Source organism: Gadus chalcogrammus, chromosome 5 (genome assembly GCF_026213295.1).
Source record: "Gadus chalcogrammus isolate NIFS_2021 chromosome 5, NIFS_Gcha_1.0, whole genome shotgun sequence".
NCBI classification, from domain to species: Eukaryota; Metazoa; Chordata; class Actinopteri; order Gadiformes; family Gadidae; genus Gadus; species Gadus chalcogrammus.
In genome coordinates, this window is record NC_079416.1 from 19,114,361 (window position 1) to 19,141,363 (window position 27,003).

General features: G+C 53.1%; 2 protein-coding genes across 3 annotated transcripts in view; both read right to left on the bottom strand.

Annotated features, from left to right (window-relative positions):
• Nucleotides 1–3,659: 3,659 nt before the first annotated feature.
• On the bottom strand, nucleotides 3,660–10,674 carry exd2 (exonuclease 3'-5' domain containing 2). Of its 2 annotated transcripts, none has more exons than XM_056590352.1 (9): nucleotides 10,282–10,674; nucleotides 9,563–10,136; nucleotides 9,186–9,442; nucleotides 8,369–8,495; nucleotides 7,558–7,949; nucleotides 7,162–7,268; nucleotides 6,805–6,940; nucleotides 6,203–6,580; nucleotides 3,660–5,071 (listed from the first exon to the last, which is right to left on the bottom strand). In XM_056590352.1, the coding sequence occupies exons 2-9, from the start codon at nucleotides 9,935–9,937 to the stop codon at nucleotides 4,846–4,848; spliced, it is 1,998 nt and encodes a 665-aa protein (XP_056446327.1). In that variant the 5' UTR covers nucleotides 9,938–10,136; nucleotides 10,282–10,674; the 3' UTR covers nucleotides 3,660–4,845. The 2 variants fall into 2 exon arrangements, with proteins under 2 accessions (XP_056446327.1, XP_056446326.1); XM_056590351.1 differs by having other exon boundaries at nucleotides 9,548–10,136.
• A 1,620-nt stretch (nucleotides 10,675–12,294) lies between these two features.
• numb (NUMB endocytic adaptor protein) overlaps nucleotides 12,295–27,003 on the bottom strand; it is a 36,777-nt gene continuing 22,068 nt past the window's right edge. The window contains exons 3-12 of the mRNA XM_056589769.1: nucleotides 24,319–24,393; nucleotides 18,112–18,144; nucleotides 17,382–17,456; nucleotides 16,824–16,964; nucleotides 16,314–16,518; nucleotides 15,701–15,991; nucleotides 14,545–14,688; nucleotides 14,005–14,109; nucleotides 12,993–13,357; nucleotides 12,295–12,926 (exon numbers count right to left, since the gene is read on the bottom strand). Of these exons, the coding sequence (XP_056445744.1) occupies nucleotides 12,528–12,926; nucleotides 12,993–13,357; nucleotides 14,005–14,109; nucleotides 14,545–14,688; nucleotides 15,701–15,991; nucleotides 16,314–16,518; nucleotides 16,824–16,964; nucleotides 17,382–17,456; nucleotides 18,112–18,144; nucleotides 24,319–24,393 (1,833 nt within the window). The 3' untranslated portion in view covers nucleotides 12,295–12,527. The remainder of the gene's footprint in view (nucleotides 12,927–12,992; nucleotides 13,358–14,004; nucleotides 14,110–14,544; nucleotides 14,689–15,700; nucleotides 15,992–16,313; nucleotides 16,519–16,823; nucleotides 16,965–17,381; nucleotides 17,457–18,111; nucleotides 18,145–24,318; nucleotides 24,394–27,003) is intronic.

A 27,003-nucleotide genomic window follows, 5' to 3' on the forward strand; every position in this document is an offset into this window, starting at 1 on the left:
CCTGACCGGGGGGGGGGGGGGGCGTGGCGGGATGACCCCCACCAGCAGGCCCATGTCATCGTGGGGGTCTCCACCACGCGGGTTTCCACCGCGGGGGGTTTCCATCGCGGGGGGTCTCCAGCATGGGGGTCTCTCGTGAACAAGGGCCCCACTGTACTAAAGAGAGGCGTGCTTCCCTTTACAGCGGCGGACCGACTCGGCGTCGGCGCCCTGAAACAGAGCGGCCAGAGCCAGACGAGATTGACGAGATTACGCTCTGTGTTGACCGATCGTGACGCACAGTGGGCGGTCTCTGTATGGGCGGGGTCTAGAGAGACACCGGGACCCAGATGCAACGCAGACGACAGCACTATCTACGGTATATAGATGTTAGATACTTCGTTTTGGTGTACATGTTTGTGGAAACAAAGTTCTACTTGAACAGGCTCTACAGTTCCAGTGGTAGTTCATAACTTCACCACAGGCCACCGTCATCAGCATATAGTATTTAAATATTAGTGAGCGGAACCGACACGCGTGGCGTAGACAAACGATTCACTCGTTTTTTTAATAAGATTCCTTTAAAATGTGAACTCTACTTTGCATAGTGCCAAGCTTCCAGGGTGTTTATTTAGATGATCCGTGCCAAGCGTGTTTTAAAAACCGTGTTGTGGCGAGGAAGACGGAGAAATGCAGTAGGTTAGTGTGTGTGTGTGTGTGTGTGCGTGCGTGTGTGTACCTGAAATATTTATATATTTACTTATCTTTGACTTGCGTGCCTGAACTTAGGGTGTGATTTGAGGTGGTTGAGTTTGTCCGTGATTTTGTAACCCCCCCCCCCCCCCCCCCGCCCCCTGGTGGCCGCGGCTGATCTTGAATTCAGCGGGCTCCATTTTGTCTTCATGGAGTGAACCCCAAAGAATACGTGAGCTTCTTTCTAAAATCACCAGCAAATGACAGCATTGTCCCTTCCTCTCCCTCCCTCGCTGTCAACGGACGGACGTGAGATAGGCCAGACGAGAGATAGTTGTAGTAGTTCGATGTCCGTGTTTTGAGAAAGACCAAGAAAGTAGCATTACGTTTTATCACGCAAGCAATAAAGGGGGGGGGGGGGGCTGGCCAGGGGGGGGGGGGGGGGGGGGGGGGGGGAGAGCAGCGACGGCGCTTAACAAATGGAGGGAAATCGTCATGTGACAAACACAAGGGAACGGTGTGTTTGTGGGTTTTCTATCATTTGGTGCCCATGTATTTCAGTAAAAGTCAAATACTGTGTCTTTTAGGCAGTACCCTGGGTTCAGGGGTCACAGAACAGGTCACCACACCAGTAAGACCAGCAGTCAGTTGGGAAGTCGAGAAACCAAGCAAGGATATGCAGTCACTTTGGTAGTTTTAATATTAATTTCCGATGTATGACAATACTTTGACTGCAACATACAGCCTTTGACCAAAAAAGACCGTAATTAAGACAATATCACAATTTAACATTATATTTAATATTATTTATTTGCAGCAGTTGCCCAATGCGCTTTGTTGTATTTCGAAGCGATGTTTTGCAATGTTTTACATGACATTGACAATCTGTTGGTTCTCTCCTGTGTAATAAGGTGGATCCTGTCCAAGGGAGATGTTAATCCCTTAGTCATAGAAAGATGATTTGCTTAAGAAGTGCCAAACCTTATTAGGAAATTTGAGCAAAAGGTTCTCAGAAAATGGAATGAATCTTTCCATTCGCTGTCAAATCTAAATCTAAATTTGATGTATTATGAAGTAAAAGTGTCAAATTCTTGCTTTTTGGAGACAACTTTAAGGTTAAATGTAGTGTTCAGAATATGCCTTACTTAAATCGACTGTCTTTAGAGATTAAGATTAATGTTTTAAATACTTCGATAACATTATTCTACCGCGTGGTTTATGAAATGTGAAACATTTGAACCAAACGTACCCCTTCACTTGATAGTGATTTAGGGACGTGACAAAAGGCCTTCTCATTCCTTATCATGTCGCTCTGTCCTTAAACTACTTGTTTTTTTTCTGTTCTAAAGCTGGGATGATCAAAGTTGCTCAATAATATGCAGTAAGGTTAGTGTTGTGGGTGGGAGGGAGGGAGCGTGGCTAAGGTGTGGGGGCGTGGCTAAGGAGTGACGACTAACGAGGTCACTCACTCATCAGCAATGTCATTCAGAACGCGCGTTATAACGCCGTCGTCTACGGTAACGCTTACTTCGAAGGAGATGGGACATTTAATAGAATGAAAGACATACTTACAAACCTAACACTCTATCGAAAAATTTGTCACATAAAAGTGCATCACTATTCTAACTGATGTAAATTCTACTTTAGAGAAGTGGCCGTTTGTCGGTATGTGATCTGCATGTGATATTTCGGGCGAACGTCGTCCAGGACTTAATCAGCGCGTAGTACTATTTTGAGGTTTGTTTTTATTTGTGACTGAACTGTGAACCGAGGGAGGCAACCTCCCCAATTCAACTCCAGATACAAACCATTCGACTGACGTATTGTTCCAATGCCAAATTCAAGAGGCCTTAATTCAGCAAAACCAGATTGTAAGAAAAAAATTCAACTAAAGACTGCTTTGACGTGAAAGTCACGAATGATTCATATATTAAATATTAAAACCACTTTTCTACTCATTTTTTACAGACTATTTATTAAACTGTGATTTTGTAAGAAATAAAAACATTAAATGGGAAACATTGTCAGTTGCATTTTTCCTTCAATTAACGAACAGAAGATTCAAGGAATTCAGCAGAACAGAAAAGATCTCCATGGAATACTTGATGTTCTGAACTATGACGTTGTGTACATTTAAACACGTTTTGTAAAATAAATTCAGAATACATTTCAGTGCCCTTCATTGTATCTATCGAACTAAGGACTTTCCTGGTGTGAATACGTCCTTTGACAACATAAAAGATTTATAACATTAAATCCTTTGCTGGTTGAGACCGGTACAGAGACATTATAAAGGTGTGATATGCCACTAGGTGTGATTAACCATTACAAGCAGTTTGAAACTCCATCTCTTCCTGTGTTTTAGTGATATCCCAAGTGGGCTTGTCAATCCAGAATGTATGATAGTTAAGCAACAATTGGTACAGTCCACTCTGTAGGCTGGTACTGATCCACCCAGCCTACATCTAGGTGGACACGCCCACTTGTGATGACACTAATGGGGCGTTTTATTATCCATGCGACTCGGAGGTCCGAGGACGTTGCCTAGCGACATTCATGAACACGCGCCTGTTGCTCGGACGGCGAACTTGCTTGCTCGGATGAACTCATATGCGGCCGAGCAAGGATTCCGAGAGAGAATTCAAGATGGCTACGCCCGGTGTGACTTGCTGTATGAACTGTTTTCATTGTGTTTGGACAACTTTGGTGGTTTAAATGGCAATTTCAATCACTCGTATTAATGCAATACCTTACTGCGTCCGTATCTCTGCCTATAGCCTACTTATTTTGGAGCGCCTGGTACTCTGCCAATGCTACCGCGACAACAGCTTTCCGGGTGGCGTCCGGATGTTTTTCTCCAACGACCGAGCGAAACATAAAACGATTGAAGGGTAAGTGTGACGTCACATCCGAGGTCCGAGTCGGTTCGCAGAGAATACTAAAAACGCACCATAAGGCACAGGGAAGAGCAGTTCTTCTAACGGCAATCAAACTCTCACCTGGTGGCATGACATCACCCCTTTAAGTTCGGCTGCGGGATGTTATAAAAAGGTCTCAACCAATGGAGACACGACGGAAGAGTTCTAGAGAAAAACTGGGATGCAGAATACAAAGAACTTTATTTTTTTTAAAATGTCGAGTCAAACATTTCACAACAACAAACAAATCTCTTTTAAAATAAACTTCATGGTGCACACTTCTGACGTCCCACGTCTCCTCACCCTGTCCCAGAATAAAAAAACGCAAACATAATAAGCAGACTATCTAGACCGTGGCGGAGGCGGGGCATTGAACCCGGTCCCTCGGTGGTGCTCGGAGGTTTAGGGGCCCCTGGGGACAGGGGCCGGGGAAATATCCGAGCCTTCAGGGGGAGCCCGGGAACAGAGAGGGGGGAGTGGTAGGAGAGGGTCCACCTGGACCTTCATCCTGGGGCCCCCCAGTCTCAGGGGCCCCAAGGACCAACCAGAGAGAGGTCCCCTGATGAATTGACCGTCAGGGGAGTAAGATGCTCTTGATTGGTGCCTTTGGGACCCCTGTTGTCCTTTAATCTGTCCAATGAAAGAGAGCCTCATTACATCCGTCCAATGAGAGCTGATATTGTTAAGTCATCCGTCCAATGAGGATGAGTGTTGCCGTTTTGTATAGTTGGTTATGTTCCCTTATCTGTGGAGGAGGAATACGTAAATAAATATCTAGATCAACGTTTTTTTTTCGTTTTTTTTTAAATGAATCAAGTGTATCAATCGGTGCTGGCCTTCATGGGGGAGGGGGGGGGGAGCAAAGGGACAGCTGTCAGTGGACTGAGCATGTGCGCACCAAGCTCCGCCCACTGTACATCTCATCCAACGGGTTGTCTTTGGCACCGGACCGGGTCGTCCCCCGGTCCAATCAGAAACGAGCTCTGGTACATTCAGGTTCTGTAGTCCAGCGTTAGGCCTTCGTGGGGAGGGGGGGGGGGGGGGGGGGAGAGGGTCTCTGTACTGAACATAGTTTTTGGCCACGGTCCCACAAACCGCCCGGTTCCGGGCAGCGTTCCTTCGTGCCAGTTGCTGCCGGGTTTGGGGGGGGGGTTCCCTTATTGAACATAGTTTTTGGCAAAGTTCCCACAAACCACCCGGTTCCAGTCAGCGTTCCTTCTTTCCGGTTGCCATGAGCAACGGGGAAGGGGGGTCCTCAGAGGGGCAGGACGGGCAGGTCCTCGCCGTACTTGTGGCGTAGCTTCCTGTGGTTGTGGTCGACGGCCCAGAGCGGGGGCAGGTGGCGCGGCCGCATGGAGGACAGGAAGTGCTGGCGCCAGCGCCGTTCCAGCTCCATCAGGCCGCGCAGGCCGCCGACGACGCCGCCCGCCTGCGCCCGCACCACCTTCAGACCGTGGGGCACGTAGGACGCGTTGAAGATCCTGCGGCGAGGAGGAGGCGGTGGGGGGGGGCAGAGAAACACGGTTTGAGGAGCTGCGCGATTCATCTAATTTTTCATCCCGATTTTGATTCTTGGGTCAAACAATCTCCACACTAAGAGTTGAAACGATTTTATATTATTTATTAAGTGTTCTATAGAAATTGCAATAATGAACCGCTGGTTACATTTTAGTACAGTATTTTCTTTTTAACATTTTCTATTTTAACATTTTCTGTATTTGTTTTTAAATGGCAAATTTCAAAGTTCTCAGTTACAAAGTGTTATTTTGGAGAGAAATGCATCTTGTTTCACACACAAAATAGAATAATCGTGATTTCAATAATGCCCAAAATAATCGTAATTATGATTTTTCCATAACCGAACAGCCCTATATTGGAGTCTACAGCTGCGCTCGCTGACAGAAGGGCGTCTTGTTTGGTGCTAGCAGACAGTGGTGATTAATGATATTAACATCATTAACCTCGTCATGTCGTTACCAGTTTACTTTCTACCCGCATTCGCTGTCTTGCAGGTCTTAAAGAGCCATTGAACCCAAAACCACTTTTATTTTGTTTTAAACATGGTCATTTGACTTATATGATCCCAAACATAGTAATGTATGCCATTTAATCATCATGACTGTCGCGTTCGAGTGACAGTTTGACTTTCCCGGAAACCTTAAGTATAACGCTACGGCGTGTGGCGGATTTCATACACAACATTGCATAGCAAAAAATACTCATAACAGTTACACAACGATGGTACTATAGTCTCTGGGTCTAAATCCAACATTGAAGCCCTCCCCCTGCCAGCATCACCTGGAAAGTCCCGCCCTTCCGCCTGAAGCTCCACCCCTTCCCCTCCTCACCTGGAAAGTCCCGCCCATCTCCCACTCACCTGGAAAGTCCCGCCCATCTCCCTGAAGACCCACCCCCTACCCACTCATTGGAAAGCCCTCCCCCTCTCCCTGAAGCCCCGCCCCTCTCCCTGAAGCACCGCCCCAATCCCCCTCCTCATCTGGAAAGCCACACCCCTCTCCCAGAAGCCCCGCCCCCTCCCCGATCACCTGGAAAGCCCCGCCCGTCTCCCTGAAGCCCCGCCCCTCTCCCTGAATGACCCCGCCCCTCCTCACCTGGTCTCCAGCTCGGCCGCGTACTGCAGGTCCTCGGAGGTCAGCTCCCCGCCGTCCGTGCGTCCGTCCGGCTCCAGGAAGTCCTGGATCAGCCCCTGCAGCTCGGAGCGCCGCCGCTGCGGCAGGGCGTCGCCGGCCGTGAGCAGCGCCCTGGCGGCCGAGCGCACGCGGCGCCGGTCCGAGTCCTCCAGGACGCGCACCCCCTCCTCACACCCCTGGGGGGCGCCGTGCTCCTCGGCCAGCAGCTGCTTCAGGGAGCCGTCGTGGACGTTGGAGGCGGCGTGGCACGCCGTGCACAGCAGCAGGATGTCGTGGGAGTTATGGTCCTTCAGCTCGGCGGGGAAGTGGCGCCGGTACTCGTGGGGGACGATGTTCTTCCTGAGGGGCGGAGCGGACGGGATGAGGAGGGGGAGCGTGGACGGGGGACTACAAGTATGGCGGCTCGAATGCAGGTTTGTATTTGTGTGGAAAATAAAAAAAAAATCTTTTGAAAAAGTAAGAAGAAAATCTAGTTGAGGGCTGAACGATTTGGGGAAATCATCTAATTGGGATTTAGTATGAACATTTTATTTTTAAAGTTCCTTATGTTCAGCCCGGCCCACCTGATGTAGGAGTCCTCCTTGCCACAGACCACACACAGGTTCTCCTTGGCCGTCAGGTAGTAGTCCTGCTTGGATTCTGGCCGGCCCGCCGGCTCGAACAGCAGCCGCACCACGAAGGGGTCCTGGGACTCCAGGACTGGGAACACACACACACACACACACACACACACACACACACACACACACACACACACACACACACACACACACACACACACACACACACACACACACACACACACACACACACACACACACACACACACACACACACACACACACACACACACGGTACTGGTACTAGCTATGGGTAACTACTAGTAATAGTACTAGTTATAGTAACTAGTGGTCGGGTACCTCCCAGGCCCTTGTCCAGGTACCACTTGGCCTTCTTCTTGTCGCAGGTACAGAGCGGCTCTCCGTCGGGGGCGTACAGGAAGCAGTTGTCATAGAGAGGAGACTTCCTGTTTTGACACACCAATGGGAGGAGACGGTGGTCAGCCAATTAGGAGCTGGACGGGAAACTTAATTAACCCGTTAATACTTGGTAGACTAGAGGGAGTCGTTACTGAGAACATGGGAAAGGGCATTTCGGGAATCGAGTTGGAGAGGGTAATGTATGAATAACAGAAGAGGATTAGGGCCACAAGTCAGACTTTATTCTCAGGAGCCAAAATAAAATGCACATGTGGCCGTAGTAGTGGAGTAGTGGTCCACCCAACCCCAGTGGCGACCCTCCCCCCCCCTCCTCACCTGGCGAAGTAGCCCACCCCCAGGGGCTTCCTCTTCTGGTTGCGCCGGGGGTCTGGGACTTGCTGGTCCCCAGCCTCCGGGCTCTCGAAGGCCAGCCTCCTCGGCCTCCGGTCGCCGCCGCCGTCGCCGCCGCCCCCCCTGAACGGAGTGTTCTCGTCGCCCTCCGCGGCCCCCCGCCCCGAGCCCCGCCCCTCCCGGAACGGGACGTCCACCAGCCCCTGGCACTGGGCGGCCAGCTGGGCGTAGGGGGCGGTGCCGGTGGATAAGTAGGCGGGGCTAGAGGGGGAGGGGCTGATGGAGGAGCAGGGGGAGGGGCTAGAGTCTCCGCCCAGACCCAGCAGGTGGAAGAACAGAGCGACGGAGACCTGGGCGTCGCCCGCCGCATAGCGCACCTGTGGGGGGAGAGGGGTCACATGACCGGGGGGGGGGAGGGATATGACCAGGGAGGAGATAGTTCAGTTAAAATAAAAAAGAAACATGGCAATAAGCCGATTGGACCAGTCAACTGACATCTATATATTTTTTAAATGATACAATTAAATACATCTACAAATATACAGACACAAAACAGCTCACTACATATAGGAAAGAATTAGTTACATTCGATTTTCTGACTCACACACACTATTGAATGTACTTCTTGAGCATAATTGTGATGAACAACATGGAGGAGTTAGCTGTAGTTACCTTAAAAAGGACAAGGAGGAAGAGAAGGAGAGAGCAGAAGGAGGAAGGGAAGGAGAGAGCAGAAGGAGAGAGGAGAAGGCGAGAGCAGAAGGAGAGAGGAGAAGGAGGAAGAAGGAGAGGTCACCTGGTCGGCGGTCAGCTTCTTGGCCTCCCAGTCACTGCAGCGCAGCGCCAGAGACTTATCCAGAGAGACGCCGAGCAGGTCGGACGCAAGAGACTTCAGACTCATGCCGTTGTTCAGCAGCACCTTCCTGGGGGGGGGGGGGGGACACCCTTTAGAACACGGAGACGTCTTCAGAACCCTCCAGAAAAAGGAGACACCTAATTTTTTAGCAAAAATGTATTATTGACATCTTCTTTCTATGAGCAATCATAACTGTGACAAGCAACTCAACTGCGTCTGCCGGATTTAATGAACATAAAAATCAATCCAAGACTAGGAGGTAAAGGGGTTCTCGAATTCAAGTGGTTTTAGTTTAGGTTTCATTTAGCACTTTTACTCTCTGCAACTCGCCGAGAACTGGAGTCATGGGTTAGGGTTAGGGTTAGGGTTAGGGACACATGGTCCCACGTATACGCAACGACCACGCAGACGCTTCGACGCAGTCGTGAACCTTTATGGTTCTGCGTCGGGTTCTAGCGAGGGGATCAATCACAGCCCACGCTGCGTCGCCGCGACGGAAGGTTAACATTTTTTGGGAGGCGCCCGTCAGGCTCTTGCGGTGGACGCAAGGAGGGTCCGTCACCCCCTTGCGTTGCGTGAACGTGGGACCATAATCGGGGGGGTGGGGGTTTCGAACCCACAACCTTTCACCTGGGAGTGCCACAGCGTAACCACTCTCTCCTCACCTCCAAAGTTAATCCCGCTACAGTGGGTCACTAATGAGGCCTGCCCACGGGGGCGGGGCCTAACCCCATGAAGGGGGCGGGGTCTAACCCACCTTCGGAGGACCAGGTACCGCAGGTCCACCGTGCACCCCACGGCCAGGCCGTGGTCTCGGATCAGCCGCTTGGCGTCTTCGTAGCAGCCCACCCCAACCTTCAAGACGTGGGGGTCTCGCAGGACCTCCATCAGGCTGAGGGGGATGGACCGCGCCCCCCCACCTCGGAGGGAGAGCATCCGGACCAGGACACAGCGGCCCGAGTAGGAGGCCATCTGGAGAAGAGACACCATGGAGGTCCGACCCTTCACCGACACCTGGAGCGGGGGGGGGGGGGAGAGAGCAGCTGAGGGGGTGAGGAGGGCCTGCCACAACAACAACAACATGCGCTCATCTAAACGGTCATGCAAAACTGTTCTTACGCCGCGCTTCTTTACCCATTCACAGTCCAACCCCAACACGGGGAAGACGGCGAGGTCCTTCTGCAGGGCGGGCCAGGCGCGCTCCCACTCGTCCTCGGAGCCCACTACCACAGGCGCCACCCTCAGCAGCTGCTCTGGAGATGGTAGCGCCGGGGTGGGGGGAGGAGGTGGTGGAGGAGGAGAAGAAGAAGAAGACGAAGAAACCGGCGTGGCTGGAGACTCCACTGAGAGAGGCGGAGGGGCCGCCTCCACCACGGGTGAATCGACTGCCTTGTGACTGCAAGGTAGTCGCTTCCTCTGTCTCCGGTAAACGCGCCATATCAGCAACCCGCCTAGAGTCACCCCGAGAACCGTCGTTATGACGGTCGAGATGGACCCGCGTGGAGACATCTTCGAGTGGGGTAGTAGGACGGGTAGAGGATACTGGACTGGGTATCAAAACATGCCGTCCGTGGGGCAGAGTTCAACGTGCGTCGCCCGGCTTCTTCGCTGGATGGAGAGGTATCGGCGTTGCCCTTTGTCACCGGGGACCACTGGAAATCAATCTCCTCCGTTATGATACTTCCCGACTCAGCATTGCCCTGGAAAACTAATTATAAAACAAACGTTCAAAGTGACAAGCCTGCCATGCCAAGTCGTACCCAAGTCGTACGCGTTCAGACACCAATCAGGTTGTCTAATTGGCGATCTTTATTGATTTACGTCAACACGTTGCAGCTACAATCGATACTCACCACGCGGTTAGACGTGTGGACTCGGGACTAGTTGGTCAACAGAAAAAGTGAGGTGGTCTGATCCACTGCTAGCCATGTGGCTAATGATGACTGCAAACACCTGTACGTCAGTCAGCTGCAGATGTAGACGGGAAGTCATGAACAGAGCGACAGACTGCAAATCAAACGTTTCAATCTTGTCATGTCGCACACGCTTGTTTATCACATCGTTGATTTGTTTATCATATCGAAGACAGACAGCTCAGAATGTGAGACATGCTAACGCTCTCCTACAACTATCTCATGAAAACGTGCGTTTCTGTGTCCTTATCTGGCATTGGCTTCACTGTGTAAAACCTGTTATTAAGTATGGACTTGGTAAAACGTTCAAACGGTTACCTGTGTAGGACGAGGCCAGAGCCGGGTACATCCACGCTCGTTTCTTATGCAGTTATGATAAAGCACTTCCGGTCCTTTTATATAGTGACAGCGTCAGGGGGCGGGGTCGTTCAGCGCAGCGACGCCCATCGGACGGACGATGTCAAGGTGGAAAACGAACGCTTCCCAGCTCTCTCCATCTCCCCGGTGAGTCATGCGGCGGACTTCAGGAAGGTTGGATTATGCAGCCAAAGGATTTTAGCTTCTTATGACAGTTAATGTAGATAAATACACAGCCAAAAGAATACACACACAGGCAGCCTTTTTCCTCTACCACCATAGATTTATTCATTCCTTTAGCTTCAATGTACAAAATAAAATAAAATCAGAATAAAATCATTCACAGGCTTGATAAAAAAGAAAAAAAAAGAATCTAGCGTTTAACGAGGGAAAATAAGACATTGAGAGATGAACCAGATTGAGAGCAGACCGTGTTGAGGTGACGCCACGGTCTAACCGTTGGGCCGTAGCTTGTGCAGAACTACAAATCCCGTCGCCATGTTGCTTACTGCGGATCACAGCCACCTGTGAGGTCCTTTATCTATTCTTAGTGCTTGTGCAAATTAAAAAAAATCATGGAAATACCGAGGAAAATATAGAATGTTAACACAAAATAAAAGGAAGATCATGAGGAAAAATCGAATGTTAAGTACTATGGCGAGTACTAAACTATTTAAAATTAAAATAAATGAGTTTAAAAAGAGGACGCCAGTGGAGGAGTCACCAGCAGGGGGCGCCACCGCCATTGTCGGGTCCAAACTGATTGTTGCTGCAATGACGCCCCTTTATATTCAATGCGATCCTGGGCATCCAATCACAGGATACCTTTGACGGCAATGCTTTTCGTTTTAAAAAATAAAAATCGTTAAATAAACGAGTAAAAGCAGCAGTCCCTTCACACAACCTCTCTACAGAACATGGAAAACTACCACTGCCACCGGCGGTGTGTTCAGTATAGATTCTTTAAAGATATATATTTATGCGTAATATATATAGGGTCACTTCTTACACACACACACACACACACACACACACACACACACACACACACACACACACACACACACACACACACACACACACACACACACACACACACACACACACACACACACACACACACACACACACACACACACACACACCTTTTAGCTAGCCTGTGCCTTTGGCAAAGATAACTTACAACTTCTCCGTTTTAGATTTCATAGCTATTTAAAATATACTCGATGCATAAAAATAAAGATTTTGGCATTCGGTCGCTCTTGAGTTCCTTCTGATTGTGAAGTCATCGAGGGTTAGGACCTCCTGTCTGGAAGCTGGGGGTCTCTCAGTGCTGTCGGTGGTCCGAAGGCCAGTGAGGGGGCGGGGGTGGGGGGGGGGGGAGAGGGAGGTCGTGGGTCAGCGTTCGGGGTCTCCCACCACTTTGCAGGGGCGATGGATGATGCAACGATCATGATGTCATAACAACAAAAACAGATACAGGCAATGTAATGAGATGCTGGGGTGGGCGGGGCCAACCACTAGAGGCGGAACCTCACGCCTCGTCCGTCACCCCCCCCCCCCCCCCCCTCTGCTTCAGAAGACTCCTCCCCCTCCTCTCTAGCCGCCACATCAGCCTCTAGTTTTATATATCTTCCTCCTCAAGTCTTTCCGTCTCCAACAGCTGTAGGGGAGCTCCCTAACCCCCTCCCCCCAGGAGAAGGGGTAGAGAGGAGGGGCTTCAGATCTCCCTAACCCCCCCCACCCCCCTCTTATGGGGGGAGGGGAGGGTCTTCAGAGCCCTCCCCCCCCTCTATCCGGGAGCAGAATGGGGGAGAGTGGGAGGGTCTTCAGAGCTGGATCTCGAAGGTCTGGTGCAGCTCGCTGGAGAAGGGGTTGGTGGGGGAGGGGGAGGCGTGCTGACGGGACCGCCCCTCCAGCGCCACCCACTGGGCCTCGAAGGCGTCCACCTGCCCGGCGGGAGGGGGCGGGGCCAGCGAGGTCTGGGGCGGGGCCAGGGCGGGGGAGGGCGGGGCCAGGGAGGGGAGCTGATGGGAGGCGGCGGCGGTGGCCCAGTTCTCCCCCGCCGCGCCGCCGTTGAACGCCGCGCTGCCATTGGACGAGGGCTGCAGCAGGGGGGCGGGGCTAAGGACGGGGGGCAGGAGGAGGGGCTTGCTGTAGTGGGCGGCGGCCAGCGCGTGGGCGTGGCCGTGGTCGTAGTGGGGCATGGGGAACGGCTGCTGCAGCATCTGGGGGTGGGGGTGGGGGTGGGGGGCGAAGGAGGGGGGCGGGGGCTGGGCGGCCGACCCGAACACGTTGGCCACCATCTGGGACGGGGTGATGCCCACCACGGGCACCACGGGCGGGCCGAACGCCAGCCCGTTGGACACCGGGTAGGCCGCCGCCGCCGGCTGGCGGGGGGGCAGCATGGGCAGGGGCGGGGGCAGGAAGCCCATGGGCGGCGGGGGCGGGGGGGCCGCCGCCCCGGGGTGCTGTCCCGCGGGGGGGCCCAGGTGGGGCACGGCCGCCGCCGCCGGCTGCGGGGGCACCCGGACGGACTTGGTGACCTCCTCCAGCCAGCGGTCCGCCTCCGAGGGGGTGCGGCGGTGGGAGGGCAGGGCGGGGGAGGAGCCGGGGCCCCCCAGGGCCGGCCCCGTCGCCGACGTGGACCAGTCACTTCCTGTTCGGGGAGGGGGGGGGGGGGAACAGGACAGCAGTGAGTAGCGGTACCCATGGAGGTACGGGGGTACCCAACATCAATCCTAGTCAGACACCAGTTCATTAGAGGAGCAGCTAGGGGTCAGGGCTTATAGGACTGACTGTGCGTCCACACCAGCGACCAAAGCGAACAGAAATATTTGATATGCGAAACTTTATGAGCGAATAAAGTTTCCATTTCCTACATAATATCGGCAGTACGTGGAGAGAATCATACTGGAAAGAGATGTTCTTATGCTAGAAGCTATGCTTTAGCTGTGACATAGCATAAATTCTAAAAGCTATGCTAAGACGGCAATATAGCTTAACTGCTTGGATACAAGATATGAGAGATTAGCCAGACATAGCTTACATGCTAAAATATGTGCCAAGAGACCATAGCCAGACATGGCTTACGTGCTAAAAGCTATGCTCACAGACCATAGCCAGACATAGCATAGCTGTTAGCATGTAAGCTAAGAGACCATAGCCAGACGTAGCAAGCACTCATGGAAAGGCAGGCCGAGCACCAAACACATCATGCACATTTCTCATGCCGGACAAACACGAGGACCGGACCTCCGGTGAGCTCCAGGGTGGTGGTGGGGGGGGGGGGACTGTGGCGCTTACCTGGGGCCGAATGGAGGCCCGCTGGGAGCCTAGCCCAGGGGTTAGTGTCCCGGGCGGGCAGCGGAGGGGGCAGGGCTGGGGGGTAAGCAGGCGACGAGCCGTTCACTACGGCACAGAGAGAGACAAGACGCTAGAGCCGGGCATGCTAGGCTAGGCTAGGCGCGCGCCGCGACACATGCAGGCGCGCGCCGCGAACACATGCTGTGAGCGAACGGGGTGTTGTTAGGCGGTGGATGCAAATGTAAACAAATTAATGATTGTAAAAATAAAGAGTGAGCCAACGTGACGGATGAGATAGTTGAGTCAGAAACGGCTTCTGATCGAACCCATGCCCAGTGAGAGCGCACGCACGCACGCGCGCGCGCGCACGCGCACGCACGCACACGCGCACGCACGCACGCACACACACACACACACACACACACACACACACACACCCCAACACATTTCTCTTGCTGAACTAAACGGCGCAGTACATGGCCCTGCCAGCAGGGGGAGACGGGGGGAGACGGGGGGAGAGAGAGACGGGGGGGAGCTTACCTGGAGCGACCGGCGACTGCGGGGAGGAGGTGGGCTTGGGCATGGGGGCGGAGGCGAAGGGGTCCCTCGGCCCCCCGCTGAAGGCGGTGGTGATCTGACTGCAGAGGGAGCTGATGCTGTCGGCCTCGCCCTCCACCTCCACCACTGGGGAGGGAACACCAGACAACAGGGCTATGGAGACAGCAACACAACGTTACACAATGATGCACAACACCAGACAACAGGGCTATGGAGACAGCAACACAACGTTACACAATGATACACAACTACACCAGACAACAGGGCTATGGAGACAGCAACACAACGTTACACAATGATACACAACACCAGACAACAGGGCTATGGAGACAGCAACACAACGTTACACAATGATACACAACACCAGACAACAGGGCTATGGAGACAGCAACACAACGTTACACAATGATACACAACACCAGACAACAGGGCTATGGAGACAGCAACACAACGTTACACAATGATACACAACACCAGACAACAGGGCTATGGAGACAGAAACACAATGTTACACAATGATACACAACACCAGACAACAGGGCTATGGAGACAGAAACACAATGTTACACAATGATACACAACACCAGACAACAGGGCTATGGAGACAGAAACACAACGTTACACAACACCAGACAACAGGGCTATGGAGACAGCAACACATTATACAACACCACACTAAACCCAACAACACTAATCAAAACAACCCTTAACAAAACCACACCAAACCCAATAACACTAAACCCAACAACAAGCCTAAACACAACAACCACACTAAACCCAACAACAAGCCTAAACACAACCACACTAAACCCAACAACAAGCCTAAACACAACAACCACACTAAACCCAACAACAAGCCTTAACACAACAACCACACTAAACCCAACAACAAGCCTAAACACAACAACAACACTCAACACAACAATCCTAAATACAACAACCACACTAAACCCAACAACAAGCCTAAACACAACAACAACACTAAACACAACAACAAGCCTAAACACAACAACAAGCCTAAACACAACAACAACACCACCAAACCCAACAACACTAAACCCAACAACCACACTGAGCACAACAACCCTAAACACAACGACTACACACACAACAACCCTTAACACAACAAGCCGCTCACCGCTGTTCTTGAGGGGGAAGTCTTTGCGGGGGGGGGCGCCGCCCGGCAGCTCGTTGCCGATGCGCAGCGACATCTGCCTCTTGAAGGGCGAGCTGTTCTGGCTGAGGCCCGGGAAGCCCCTGAACGAGCCCTGCCGCGCCAGGGCGTCGGCCGGGGCGTGGCGCCGCGGGATGGCCTGGGGGCCCAGTGTGGCGGCCGACAGCGGGGGGGAGGAGCCCGGCGAGTCCGACGGGGGGCCCGAGGAGCCGTTGCCGCTGGAGGCGGAGCTCGGCGGCGGGGGCGCGGCCTCGGCTGTGGGAGGAGTTCAGCGCGTTGGATGGTTAGCGGTAGCCTAGCCGATAGCCTAGCAGATAGCCTAGCCCCCGAACACCGTGTGGGGTGAAGTGGGAGTACAGCCTCCGTGTTTAGTTTAGATACTATTCTACACACAGTAAAGGAAAGTTAGGCGCTAGTTTTGTACATATTTTAGCTTGTCGGCCTGATAGCCGATAAGCTAACTGGGAGCTCACTGGGCCTAGCTTGGCTAGCGTCACTCGTTAGCCTAGCGTGTAAACATCGACGGTTGTTTGTCCTCGGTTGTCACGGACACTTGGGGGCTTCCCCGAACTCTGACCTTTCTTGGCCTCCTGCAGCTGCCGCATCACCTCCTCCCGCTCCGCCGCCTCCGTCGCCGTGGTGACGCGGAAGGACCCCTCCCGGGTGAAGGTGGTGCGGTTGGCGTCGAATGTGGCCGTCACGCCGCACTCCTTCTCGCGCTTCTGCTTCCGCTCCAGGCAGGCGGCGAAGGCACAGCCCACCGCGTGGCTCAGCCGCTCGCCCTGGGGAGACACACACACACCGTCGTCACATGACCCACGCACGTCAACGTGGTCGTCCCCACGTCACATGACCCACACGCACGTCACGTGGTCGCCCCGACGTCACATGACCCACACGCACGTCACATGACCCACACGCACGTCACGTGGTCGCCCCGACGTCACATGACCCACAGGCACGTCACATGGTCTCCGACGTCACATGGTCGCCCCGACCTCAAATGACCCACATGCACGTCACATGACCCACACAGATGTCATCGTCATATCATCATTATGATCCTAATCTATAGATATGTATTCACCGAGTCCTTGACGGCCAGGAAGCAGTGGCAGATCCAGCGCCGCGTGGTGCCGTCCCGGCAGATGTAGGAGAAGGCCCGCTCGAAGTTACGGTCTGGAGCGCAGAACGAGACCTTCTCTATCGTCTGGTCCAGGATCAGGTCCTGTGAGCGTGGAGAGAGGCCCTACTTACTGAGATGCTTCTATTAATGCATCGTTGGTAAAGCTTTTATTTGAACAGTCCTCATTTTTTTTTTCATGTCTTATTCATGTGCTTTGGATTTTGCGTTGACTTATTATGCCCCGTTTTTTTACCGTTTTTGCTTTTGGGGACCCGGCCTTTGAACAAAGAAAAAAATGCATCACGGATCAATGGACTTCATCCAAAAAATATTCATTGATACATTTAGATAAAACACCGGCTGAATGATGAGAACAAATGCCAGCTGCCGGCTTCAAATAAAGAATAGCGTCATGGCACATGGCAGAACTAAACAAATGATACCAGCTTCCTCCAGCAGGGGGCGGTGTTCCCCAGGGTGTGAACTGGTACAGGGCAGGAAGAGGAGAGCAGACGCTACCTTGGTCTTGTCGTCGACCACGCGCAGACCGTCCGCCGACACCCACAGCACGGCGCGCACTGCCTTCTTCCCTGCCTGTAAGCCAATCAGAGACGGGCGGCGTTAGACACGCCACCGCAACACGCCACCACTACGCATGGCCCCCGTTATGACGTCTTTAGGGACACAAAGTGTATGGATGAACTCAACACACACACAAACACACACACACACACCCCTGACCTGAAAGAGTGAGAAAGTACAGAGTAAGTTTGTTCTCAGAGAGGAGGAGGAGGAGGAGGAGGAGGAGGAGGAGCAGGAGGAGGAGCAGCAGGAGGAGGAGCAGCAGGAGCAGGAGGAGGAGTTACCCCCGAGGTAGGGATAGACTGGGAGGAAGAGGAGGCCTTGATGAAGGCTTGTAGGGAAAACAGCAGCAGATGGAGCTCAGGGGTTCTGAGGAAGAGGAGGTGAGACTGAAGAAGCCTCGCTCCCTCTTATTCTGTCTCTCTCTCGCTCTCCTTCATATCAATGTCTCTCTCTCAGTCGCTCTATGTGTGTCAGTGCGTGTGTGTGTGCGTGCTCCTATCCTGACTGACGAAACAGTTGTGACACCATGTTACGTAAGGAGAGAAGATCGGTCAACAACAAACAAAACAGCAAAAACAAACAAAAAAAGAAGAGAGGAGGAGGAGACGGGGGTGGAGAGAGAGGCAGGGAGGCACACAGCGAGGACACACGAAGCGTAACTTACTTTTGCAAAGAATCCTTTGAAGAACTTCCTGTCCTGGAAGTGGAATGGGTTGGTGGGGGGGGTGTGGGAGAAGGGGGGGATTGGGGGAGGTCAGAGTGAGGGGGAGGGGACAAGGCATGAGAATGTTACAGATGAGGTCTACTTGTTCTGTGGAGCCCAGAGGGAGGGGGGGGAGTTAGGGTTAGGGTGAGGGGGGCGGGGCGGGGTGTTGGGTGGTGTGGCATTAGTGGATGAGAAGCCGGGGAGGTGATTGGCTTGTTTTGTTTTCCAAAACAGGAAGTGTTATTGGGCGAGGTGTTACTGGGATGACATCATGACCCAAGCAACAGCGGTGGGATTAGAGATGGAGACTCCAGATCCGGTCTAGATCTGAGTCCATCCCAGGTTTGCCTTTAGAGTCAACCTACTCTCAACACTGACCAGCAGAACGCAGAGACGCAGAGGGGCGGCGGGGCGGGGGGGCACTATTCCTCCACCAGGGGGGATGTTGATCAGAAATGACCAGCCGTTTTAGAATTGAGCTGTTAATGACATCACAAGTTGGAGTCCTGGTAATGCCTGATCAGAGTCACAGCCGGTTGGTAGATCAACACGGCCCTATAGCCAAGGGATGAGCGGTGGAAGTGTACCACTCATAGCGTCTCCATGGCCCGCATCAACCACTGCCCCCCCAACAGGCTGCGCCTCCCACTGTCTGTCCGTCTGTCTGTCCCGTCTGTCTGACAGCAGACCTGCGGTCCAGCAGCCCTAGGTGTCTACGCCCGGGTCCGGCGCGTGTTCAGCCCCGGGCATGCTGGGTAACGACGTTCCTAGCGGGGGCGGACCCCGGTCGCTCAGGACAGCATCAGTACCGCCGTCGCTATGGGCAACGCCACGCCACAGGGAGTGCACGGCCGTGACAACATCAACGTCAGCCCTCAGACGGGTGCAAGGAGGGATGCGTGTGTTTAGCTGGCCGGCGAGAATGCTGGTTGCTAAGCGTGTTGAAATTGGCACGCGTGTGTGTGTGTGTTGAAATGTGTATGTTTGTTTTGAAATGTGTGTGTGTTGCAGTATGTCTTGCAGTGTCTGTGTGTTGCAGTATGTCTTGCAGTGTCTGTGTGTTGAAATGTGTGTGTGTGTGTGTGTGTGTGTGTGTGTGTGTGTGTGTGTGTGTGTGTGTGTGTGTGTGTGTGTGTGTGTGTGTGTGTGTGTGTGTGTGTGTGTGTGTGTGTGTGTGTGTGTGTGTGTGTGTGTGTGTGTATATAAACTGAATATGATTCTACGACTCAAGATAATATGCTTGCTCCCCCCCCCCCCCCCCCCCCACCCCCTATTCACACAGTTGTTGAGATTGAATGAGAGATCGGTGAGTGACTGGGTGAGGGAGTGGGTGAGGGAGGGAGTTTAGTGACTTCACAGAGAGGAGAGGGTTTGGTGACAGTGAGTGGGGGAGTGAGTGAGGTTGGTTCGTTGGTGGGCTTGGTTATGAGACAGTGAGGGATCAGGTAAGTAAGTGAGTGAGTGAACTCTCACCCGGTCAGTCCTGTTGACCCGGGTTAGAGTTTCCAAAGCTATTAGTTAGTCGGTAATTCAGATGAATCATTTTAAGGGGTTAGGCTAGCTAGTATGGGTTAACTAGATTGAGACAGAGTTTAGGATTGGGCAGGGATTAAGGGGAATGTTTTTGGTTTTGTTTTACGGCAACCGCACAAATAAAACCTGCTTAAAAAGACAACAGAATATATATAAAACAACAAAAGACAACCAAAGGAATAAACACAACCATTTAAATGTGGGTGTGAGGGGGGGGGGGGGGGGGGGAGGATGAGGAGGAGGAGGAGGAGGGGGGGAGGTCTGAGGGACGAAGAGCAAGGGGCTTCATAAAGAGGAGGCTGGCTCTCAAAGACCCGGAGATCAGGAGGACATTCCTGAACAGTGAGACCTCCTTAATCCTAAAGCCTCCGACCCATCATAACATCCAGCACCACACTCTCTCAACATGGCCGCCGCTGGTGCCGGCATGCCCTTCGACGGTCGAATTAGCATTTAGTTGTTTTTAGTGGTATTAGATACAGGTCATTAACGAGCAGGGGGGGGGGGGGGGGGGGGGGGGGTTGGGGGGGTTCACCTCCTGGCCCCGAGCGAACCATATTTCAGTAACCCGTTTCAGGAGCTGCATGGGGGAGCTCTATGAAGGAACCAGCGAACTAGCAGCCTGGGGTATGATGGGCGAGGACACCCCTCCTAATCCGTGTGCACAGAAGGCCAATGCGAACACACACACACACACACACACACACACACACACACACACACACACACACACACACACACACACACACACACACACACACACACACACACACACACACACACACACACACACACACACAGGTCCCTTCTCGACCTATGACCCCGGAGAGACCGTCTCCATGGGAACGACAACGACACGGCCCAGGATCAGTTGTTGGTCAGGTAGGCAACAAGAACACACACGCAACTGCCACCTCGGGTACATTTGCCACATCGTCATGCCTTGTGCAAGCAGCGGCGTGTCGCAGAGACGCCGTTACAACACGCAGCAGCGTGTGGAGGTTCCCGGATCTGGAAGTCCATGCAGGGCTGCGTTCTGAACATTTATATTCATATCAGATATATTTCTTTGCTCCGGCTTCGTTGTCATTCAGTGACTCCGGCATGCAGACAGACCGACTCACCACAGGAATACAGAGTACTCCCCCCCCCCCCGGGCACCGGGCCTCAGGCCAGGAGCAGCAGCAGGAAGTGACATCACTAGGACATCACAACGGAAGGGCAGTTTGGAGGTTGGTGGTGCCGCAGTGCAGACTCCCCCCCCCCCCCCTCGTGTATCTCTGAGTCACACGGAGAGCTGGGAGAAAGTTCTCATTACCAGCACGACCACCGCCGCCCAAATGCATGCTGGGAAGACCATTAGCATAGGGCTAACCCAATAGCACGAGACTAGACCATCAGCACGCGACAAGACCATTAGCACAGGTCTAGACCACTAGCATACACATAGACCACTAGCAGGCGACTAGACCACTAGCATACACATAGACCACTAGCAGGCGACTAGACCACTAGCATACACATAGACCACTAGCAGGCGACTAGACCACTAGCATACACATAGACCACTAGCAGGCGACTAGACCACTAGCATACACATAGACCACTAGCAGGCGACTAGACCACTAGCATACGCATAGACCACTAGCAGGCGACTAGACCACTAGCATACGCATAGACCACTAGCACGCGGCTAGACCACTAGCATACGCATAGACCACTAGCACGCGGCGAGACCACTCACGCCAGACTAGACCATTAGGGGGCCTGGGACCACCTAGACAGCAGCCTCAGAACACGCCTCTCTCCCCCAGGGCAAAAGCTCTCCAATCTGGGCTGCCTGGTCTCTCTAGGTACTCAGGCATTAATTAGAGCTCTCTGCTGCCAGAAAAAAAACAGGACAAGAGCTAACAGGGCCATTCGTTTCAGTGTTAATGCCATAATAGCTTCATGGCGAACATACAAGGGGGGCCATTAACACCAACGCTAATGGGTGCATTGGAAAAAAAAACGGCTAGTAGCCAAAAGGCTAATTTACCCATTAGCGAAAGCCATCAGCACCAATAGGTATATTAGCCTTTGGGCTAATCTAGCCGTTAGCACTGATGACTTGCCTTGTTCAGCTGGCCGAAACACATCGCTTATGAACCTGTCTCCATGAGGATTCGCTACTACAGCTCACTTCTTAGTCCCAAGCAATCGACGGTGCTTTTTGTTTGGATGTCATTAATGATGGGGTGATGGCATCTTCCCGAAGGTGGACTATAGGCAAAGGGGATGTGAACGCAGTACATCAAGGCTGGGAGTCGTACTCGTTAACCACTACTTTGGGAAGTCTCGTCTCGTGGGGATAAAGCATTGGCGTAACTCTTGGTAAAAAAAAGATCACTTCCTGTTTAGTCCACCAACAGGTTGTCGTCCTAAACCAGTTCCCTCAGGTGCCCACCAGGGGGCAGCACTGCTCCGTACCGCCGCATCACTTCCTGTCAGGTGAGTGCCGTCAGGCACCCAGGTAAGACTGCCACGTCCTGGGCGGGGTCATGTGACCAGGGTGTTGACACTGGCCAGGAGAAGGTAATCTGATGAGGGCCACTTAAAACATGGCGAGGAGGGGCCCCGGACGAACCCAGAGGGAAACAGACTCCAGCGGGCCAGGGACGGCTCAGGAACCCCCGATAACCGAGGGGGCCCCCACTACACCACGGCGTCGTTTGATTGGCCGAGCCGCTCAGACCGACTCATAATGTGTGAAAAAACAATAGCACAGTATAGAATAACAAATCTGTAACCGTTTTGAATTTCTAAACAGTTACAAATTTGTTATTCTATCTAGGGCTAATTGTTTCAATCGTTATTATATATATATTATTTTTATTCTATTATTATTATTTGATACTTAATATCATGAATGTTGCCCAATCTCTACAGGCACTTCCACTTTTCATTTCACTGCATTTCTTGTATATGTATGTGACCAATAATACTCTTGAATCCATCGTGAAACACGCCCTTAATCATTTACCTTGTCGATTAACGACCTCAGGCCAGGATTAGAGTTAGCCAATCAAATGATTAGATACACCGTCTCTCTCCTTGTTTATTCAGTGTTACTTCAGAACGTGAGGCGCTTCAACCTTCGGTCCCTCCCCAACACAGAGACCCAGCCATTCTGAGTCTGAGTCAGCCCGGGGTTGTTTCCACAGCCCTTAATCACAGTAGGTCTCTACGGGCCTCACAGGCCATCCCCTGACCCTAGCCCCCAAAGAGCATGGGGAGACCCCCTTAGGGATCGAGGAGGAGCCCTGGAGAGGGAACACAGAGCGGGGGACCCCGCCCTCGGCATTTCACCGGGTGCCATCATAGACATTACAAAATAACACACGTTGGGTGAAGTAGTACACACAGCGAGAGGGACGGACACAGAGTGCGAGGCCAGGAAGTGCGGGGGCCCCAAGGGACGGGCGAGGAACACAGACCCCGTCTCATGGGGCCGGTCACAGGCAGACTAATTCAATTACACATCACTGCCACCACCACACAGGAGCCCAAAGCATGTGACCGGGGAGGGGGGGGTGTGTGTGTGTGTGTGTGTGCGTGTGCGTGTACGCGTGTGTGCGTGTGTGTGTGTGCACACACCTGACATCACCGGTGTAATTATAAACTCAGCTCGATGCATATACACGGATAGAATTCATTACTGGTTTATTTGGGCGCCGACCTCCCGTGTGAGTCCGAGCTCAAAGCTGCAGACACCTCACTTGGTATATTACTATCTATTCAACCTCAGAACCACTACAAGAAAACCCAGCTACACGAAATTTACATTGCGGGCATTTAGCGAACGCTTTTGTCCAAAGCCACTCAAACGGTTCTTTCACACACCAACCGTGTGTGTGTGAATACGGTTTGAGAGGGTGGGCGGGGCTTGGGGAATTAGTCCTTCCTGGAGGACAGATTATTCTGTTTCCTTCCCCGGAGAAGGAATTCCCTCTTTGTTTGCAATAACCTACAGCAGGAAGCTCGAGTCGGATGACCTTTACTGGGGCAAGGGGGCGGAGCTTGGGCCGGGGTTGGACGGACACATCGGCGACATGAAATGTGGGAGGAACAGACAAAACAACGCAGTTTGAGACTTAAGCAAAGACTTAGTGAAGAGAACAGAAGGAAGGGAAAGAAACGGGCTCGGGTGAAGCCCTGAGTAAAACAAAATAATTCACCCCGAGAGAGTGAGAGAAAGAGAGATAGAGAGAGTGTATGTTGGGCCAGGTGTAGTAAAAGCAACACCACCACCATCATCATCATCATCATCACCGGCCTCAGGGGTTGCTGCGGTGCTACTTCCATGGCCTCCTAAGAACAGAGGAGAAGAGACTGACCCGGCCCAAGATGGCCGACTAGGACCAAGATGGCCGCCCGGATACAAACCAAAGTCAGGGAGAGAGGGAGAGAGAGAGAGAGAGAGAGGCGAGGAGAGGAGGCAGATGAGTACGTAGAGAATGACAAGAGGGAGAGAGGAGAGTGGGATTCCCTGGAGACGAGGAGAGGCGGGAGGAGTAGAAAGGAGAGAAGGAGCAAATGGAGGGTGAGGAAGGAGAGGAGTGGGAGGTGTCTTGGTGCACAGGGAGAACGTACCGTCTTGAGTCTCTTGACTGCCTCCTCACAGATGTGCATCCCTCGCGACTCCTCCACCTCCACATGACCCAGGTACTGTAGGGGTAGAGAGCGGGAGAGGGGGAGGAGGGGAGAGGGGGAGGAAGGAGAGGGAGAGAGGGGGAGGAGGGAGAGGGAGAGGAGGAAGAGGAGAGAGGGGGAGGAGGAGAGAGAGGGAGAGGAGGAGGGGAGAGGGAGAGGAGGAAGAGGAGAGAGGGGGAGGAGGAGAGAGGGAGAGGGGGGGAGGAGGAGAGAGAGGGAGAGGAGGAAGAGGAGAGAGGAAGGAGAGGGAGAGAGGGGGAGGAGGAGAGAGAGGGAGAGGAGGAAGAGGAGAGGAGGAAGAGGAGGAGAGAGAGGGAGAGAGGGGGAGGAGGAGAGAGAGGGAGAGGAGGAAGAGGAGAGAGGGAGAGGAGGAGAGAGAGGGAGAGGAGGAAGAGGAGAGAGGGGGAGGAGGAGAGAGGGAGAGGAGGAGAGAGGGAGAGGAGGAGAGAGAGGGAGAGGAGGAGAGAGAGGGAGAGGAGGAAGAGGAGAGAGGGGGAGAGGAGGAAGAGGAGAGAGGGAGAGGAGGAGAGAGAGGGAGAGAGCAGGAAGATGAGAGAGAGGGGGGATGAGAGAGAGGGAGAGGAGGAGAGAGAGGGAGAGACAGAGGGAAAGAGAGAGGGTGAGGAGGAAAGGGGGGGGAGGAGCAGCGATAGGGAGAGAGACAGAGACAGAAAGATAGGGGGAGAGAAAGGGTGTGAGGAAGAGACAGTCATACACATTTTTCACACCACACCCTTAAACATAACTTTGACGTTATGACATTGATAAGAGAAGATCGTGTTTAATTAATCCCAGGGAGGGAAGGAGCGTGTCACGGGATACTGCGTTGCAGGGTGATTTGCATGCTTCCCCCTGCTTGTTATGGGCTCTGTGTTCTGATGGTGTGAGGCTGTTCACAGTGTGTACCCTGCGTTGTATCGTGGTCCCAGAGATAAGGGGGTAGGCACAGCGCTGGACTTTGACTCATCCTCCTCTGTTTGCGTTGAAGGCCCGTCCAGGGCTTCGGTATTTCCCCTCCCAGTCGATTACTCATCGCTGCGGAGAGTGTCCCGGGTTCATGGAGTAATGTACACGCCAGGGCCTATAGTTAGCCCTGCCAGTGCCTCGCCAGAGACACAATACATCACCAAACACACATCCGAGACTATAAATACCTCACCACACATATCCGTGTCCCACACAACAACGGTTACCAATCACACCTCCAAATAAATAGCAGAGTGTTACATCACCGATTTTATTCCAGCGTTACCAATAGTTCCCCCAAAATAACTATCATGTGTGTTGATGATGGCTGGTTGAAGCAGCCTCACCTGGCCCGAGTCAGACCGACTGGACTCTGGGGATGGGTAAGACAGGCTGCACACCTGTTGCACGTTGATCTATAGTGCGCCCAGGATAAACGAGCCGTCACTCTCACTCACTCCTTCCCTCCCTCCCTCCCTCCCTCCCTCCCTCGGGGAGAGATGTCCTGCATGGCAGCACCATCATCATGTATCCCTGTGAGGAACGTTCAACGAGTCAGTGTGGCGGGTAGCATCGCACAATGGCCATGTCACAACGATGCCCGTAACTCATGGGGAGGAGTTACCTGACCCTAAGGAGGGGGAGGAGTTACCTGACCCTAGGGGGGGGAGGAGTTACCTGACCCTAAGGAGAGGGAGGAGTTACCTGACCCTAAGGAGAGGGAGGAGTTACCTGACCCTTAGGAGGGGGAGGAGTTACCTGACCCTAAGGAGGGGGAGGAGTTACCTGACCCTAAGGAGGGGGAGGAGTTACCTGACCCTAAGGAGGGGGAGGAGTTACCTGACCCTAAAGTGGGGGGGAAGGAGTTACCTGACCCTAAGGGGGGGGGAGGAGTTACCTGACCCCACGGGTGTTGGCATTACCTGACCAGGTGAGGCATCGGTGGACCAGTAGAGCTGAGCTCCACATGAAGGCTCAAACTAAAAATACTGCTCTTCAGGCTGCGCTGGTATTCAGTACGTCACCAGTTGACCCTCCCAGTTTCCTAGGGCACGGGGCGGGGTGGGGGTGGGGGGTGGGGGTCCATTGTGTGTGCAGGTTGACAGAGGAAGTCCTTACCCTTTCCTCAGTGAACCCACGCCCTGGTCCATGCATCAAACCCCCCCCCTCACTCCCCCTGCCTGGGGTATTTTAGGAGGCTGACTCAAAGAGTGAGCCTTCAATTGCACAATGCCTACATGCATTAAATGCGCGCACACACACACACACACACACCCACACACAGTATTTCCGTTCCACATTAATTACGTGTCACGCCGGCTTGCGGCCGACTGCGGGTCCGGTCCTGGATGTAAACACCCGTGCGCCAGCACTCGGCGATCACCGTGGCGACCAGGCGCGCCGCCCATGATGCACGCCGCCTGTCGCTGCGACACACGCTCGACAACCTCGTTAGACGGTGGCTTCTCCTCGCCGCGTTTCACACTCCCCGCCAGACGAGTTCGTCCTTTGTGTGTGTGTGTGTGTGTGTGTGTGTGTGTGTGTGTGTGTGTGTGTGTGTGTGTGTGTGTGTGTGTGTGTGTGTGTGTGTGTGTGTGTGTGTGTTTGTGTGTGTGTGTGTGTGTGTGTGTGTGTGTGTCTCTAAACCACAAGCATTCA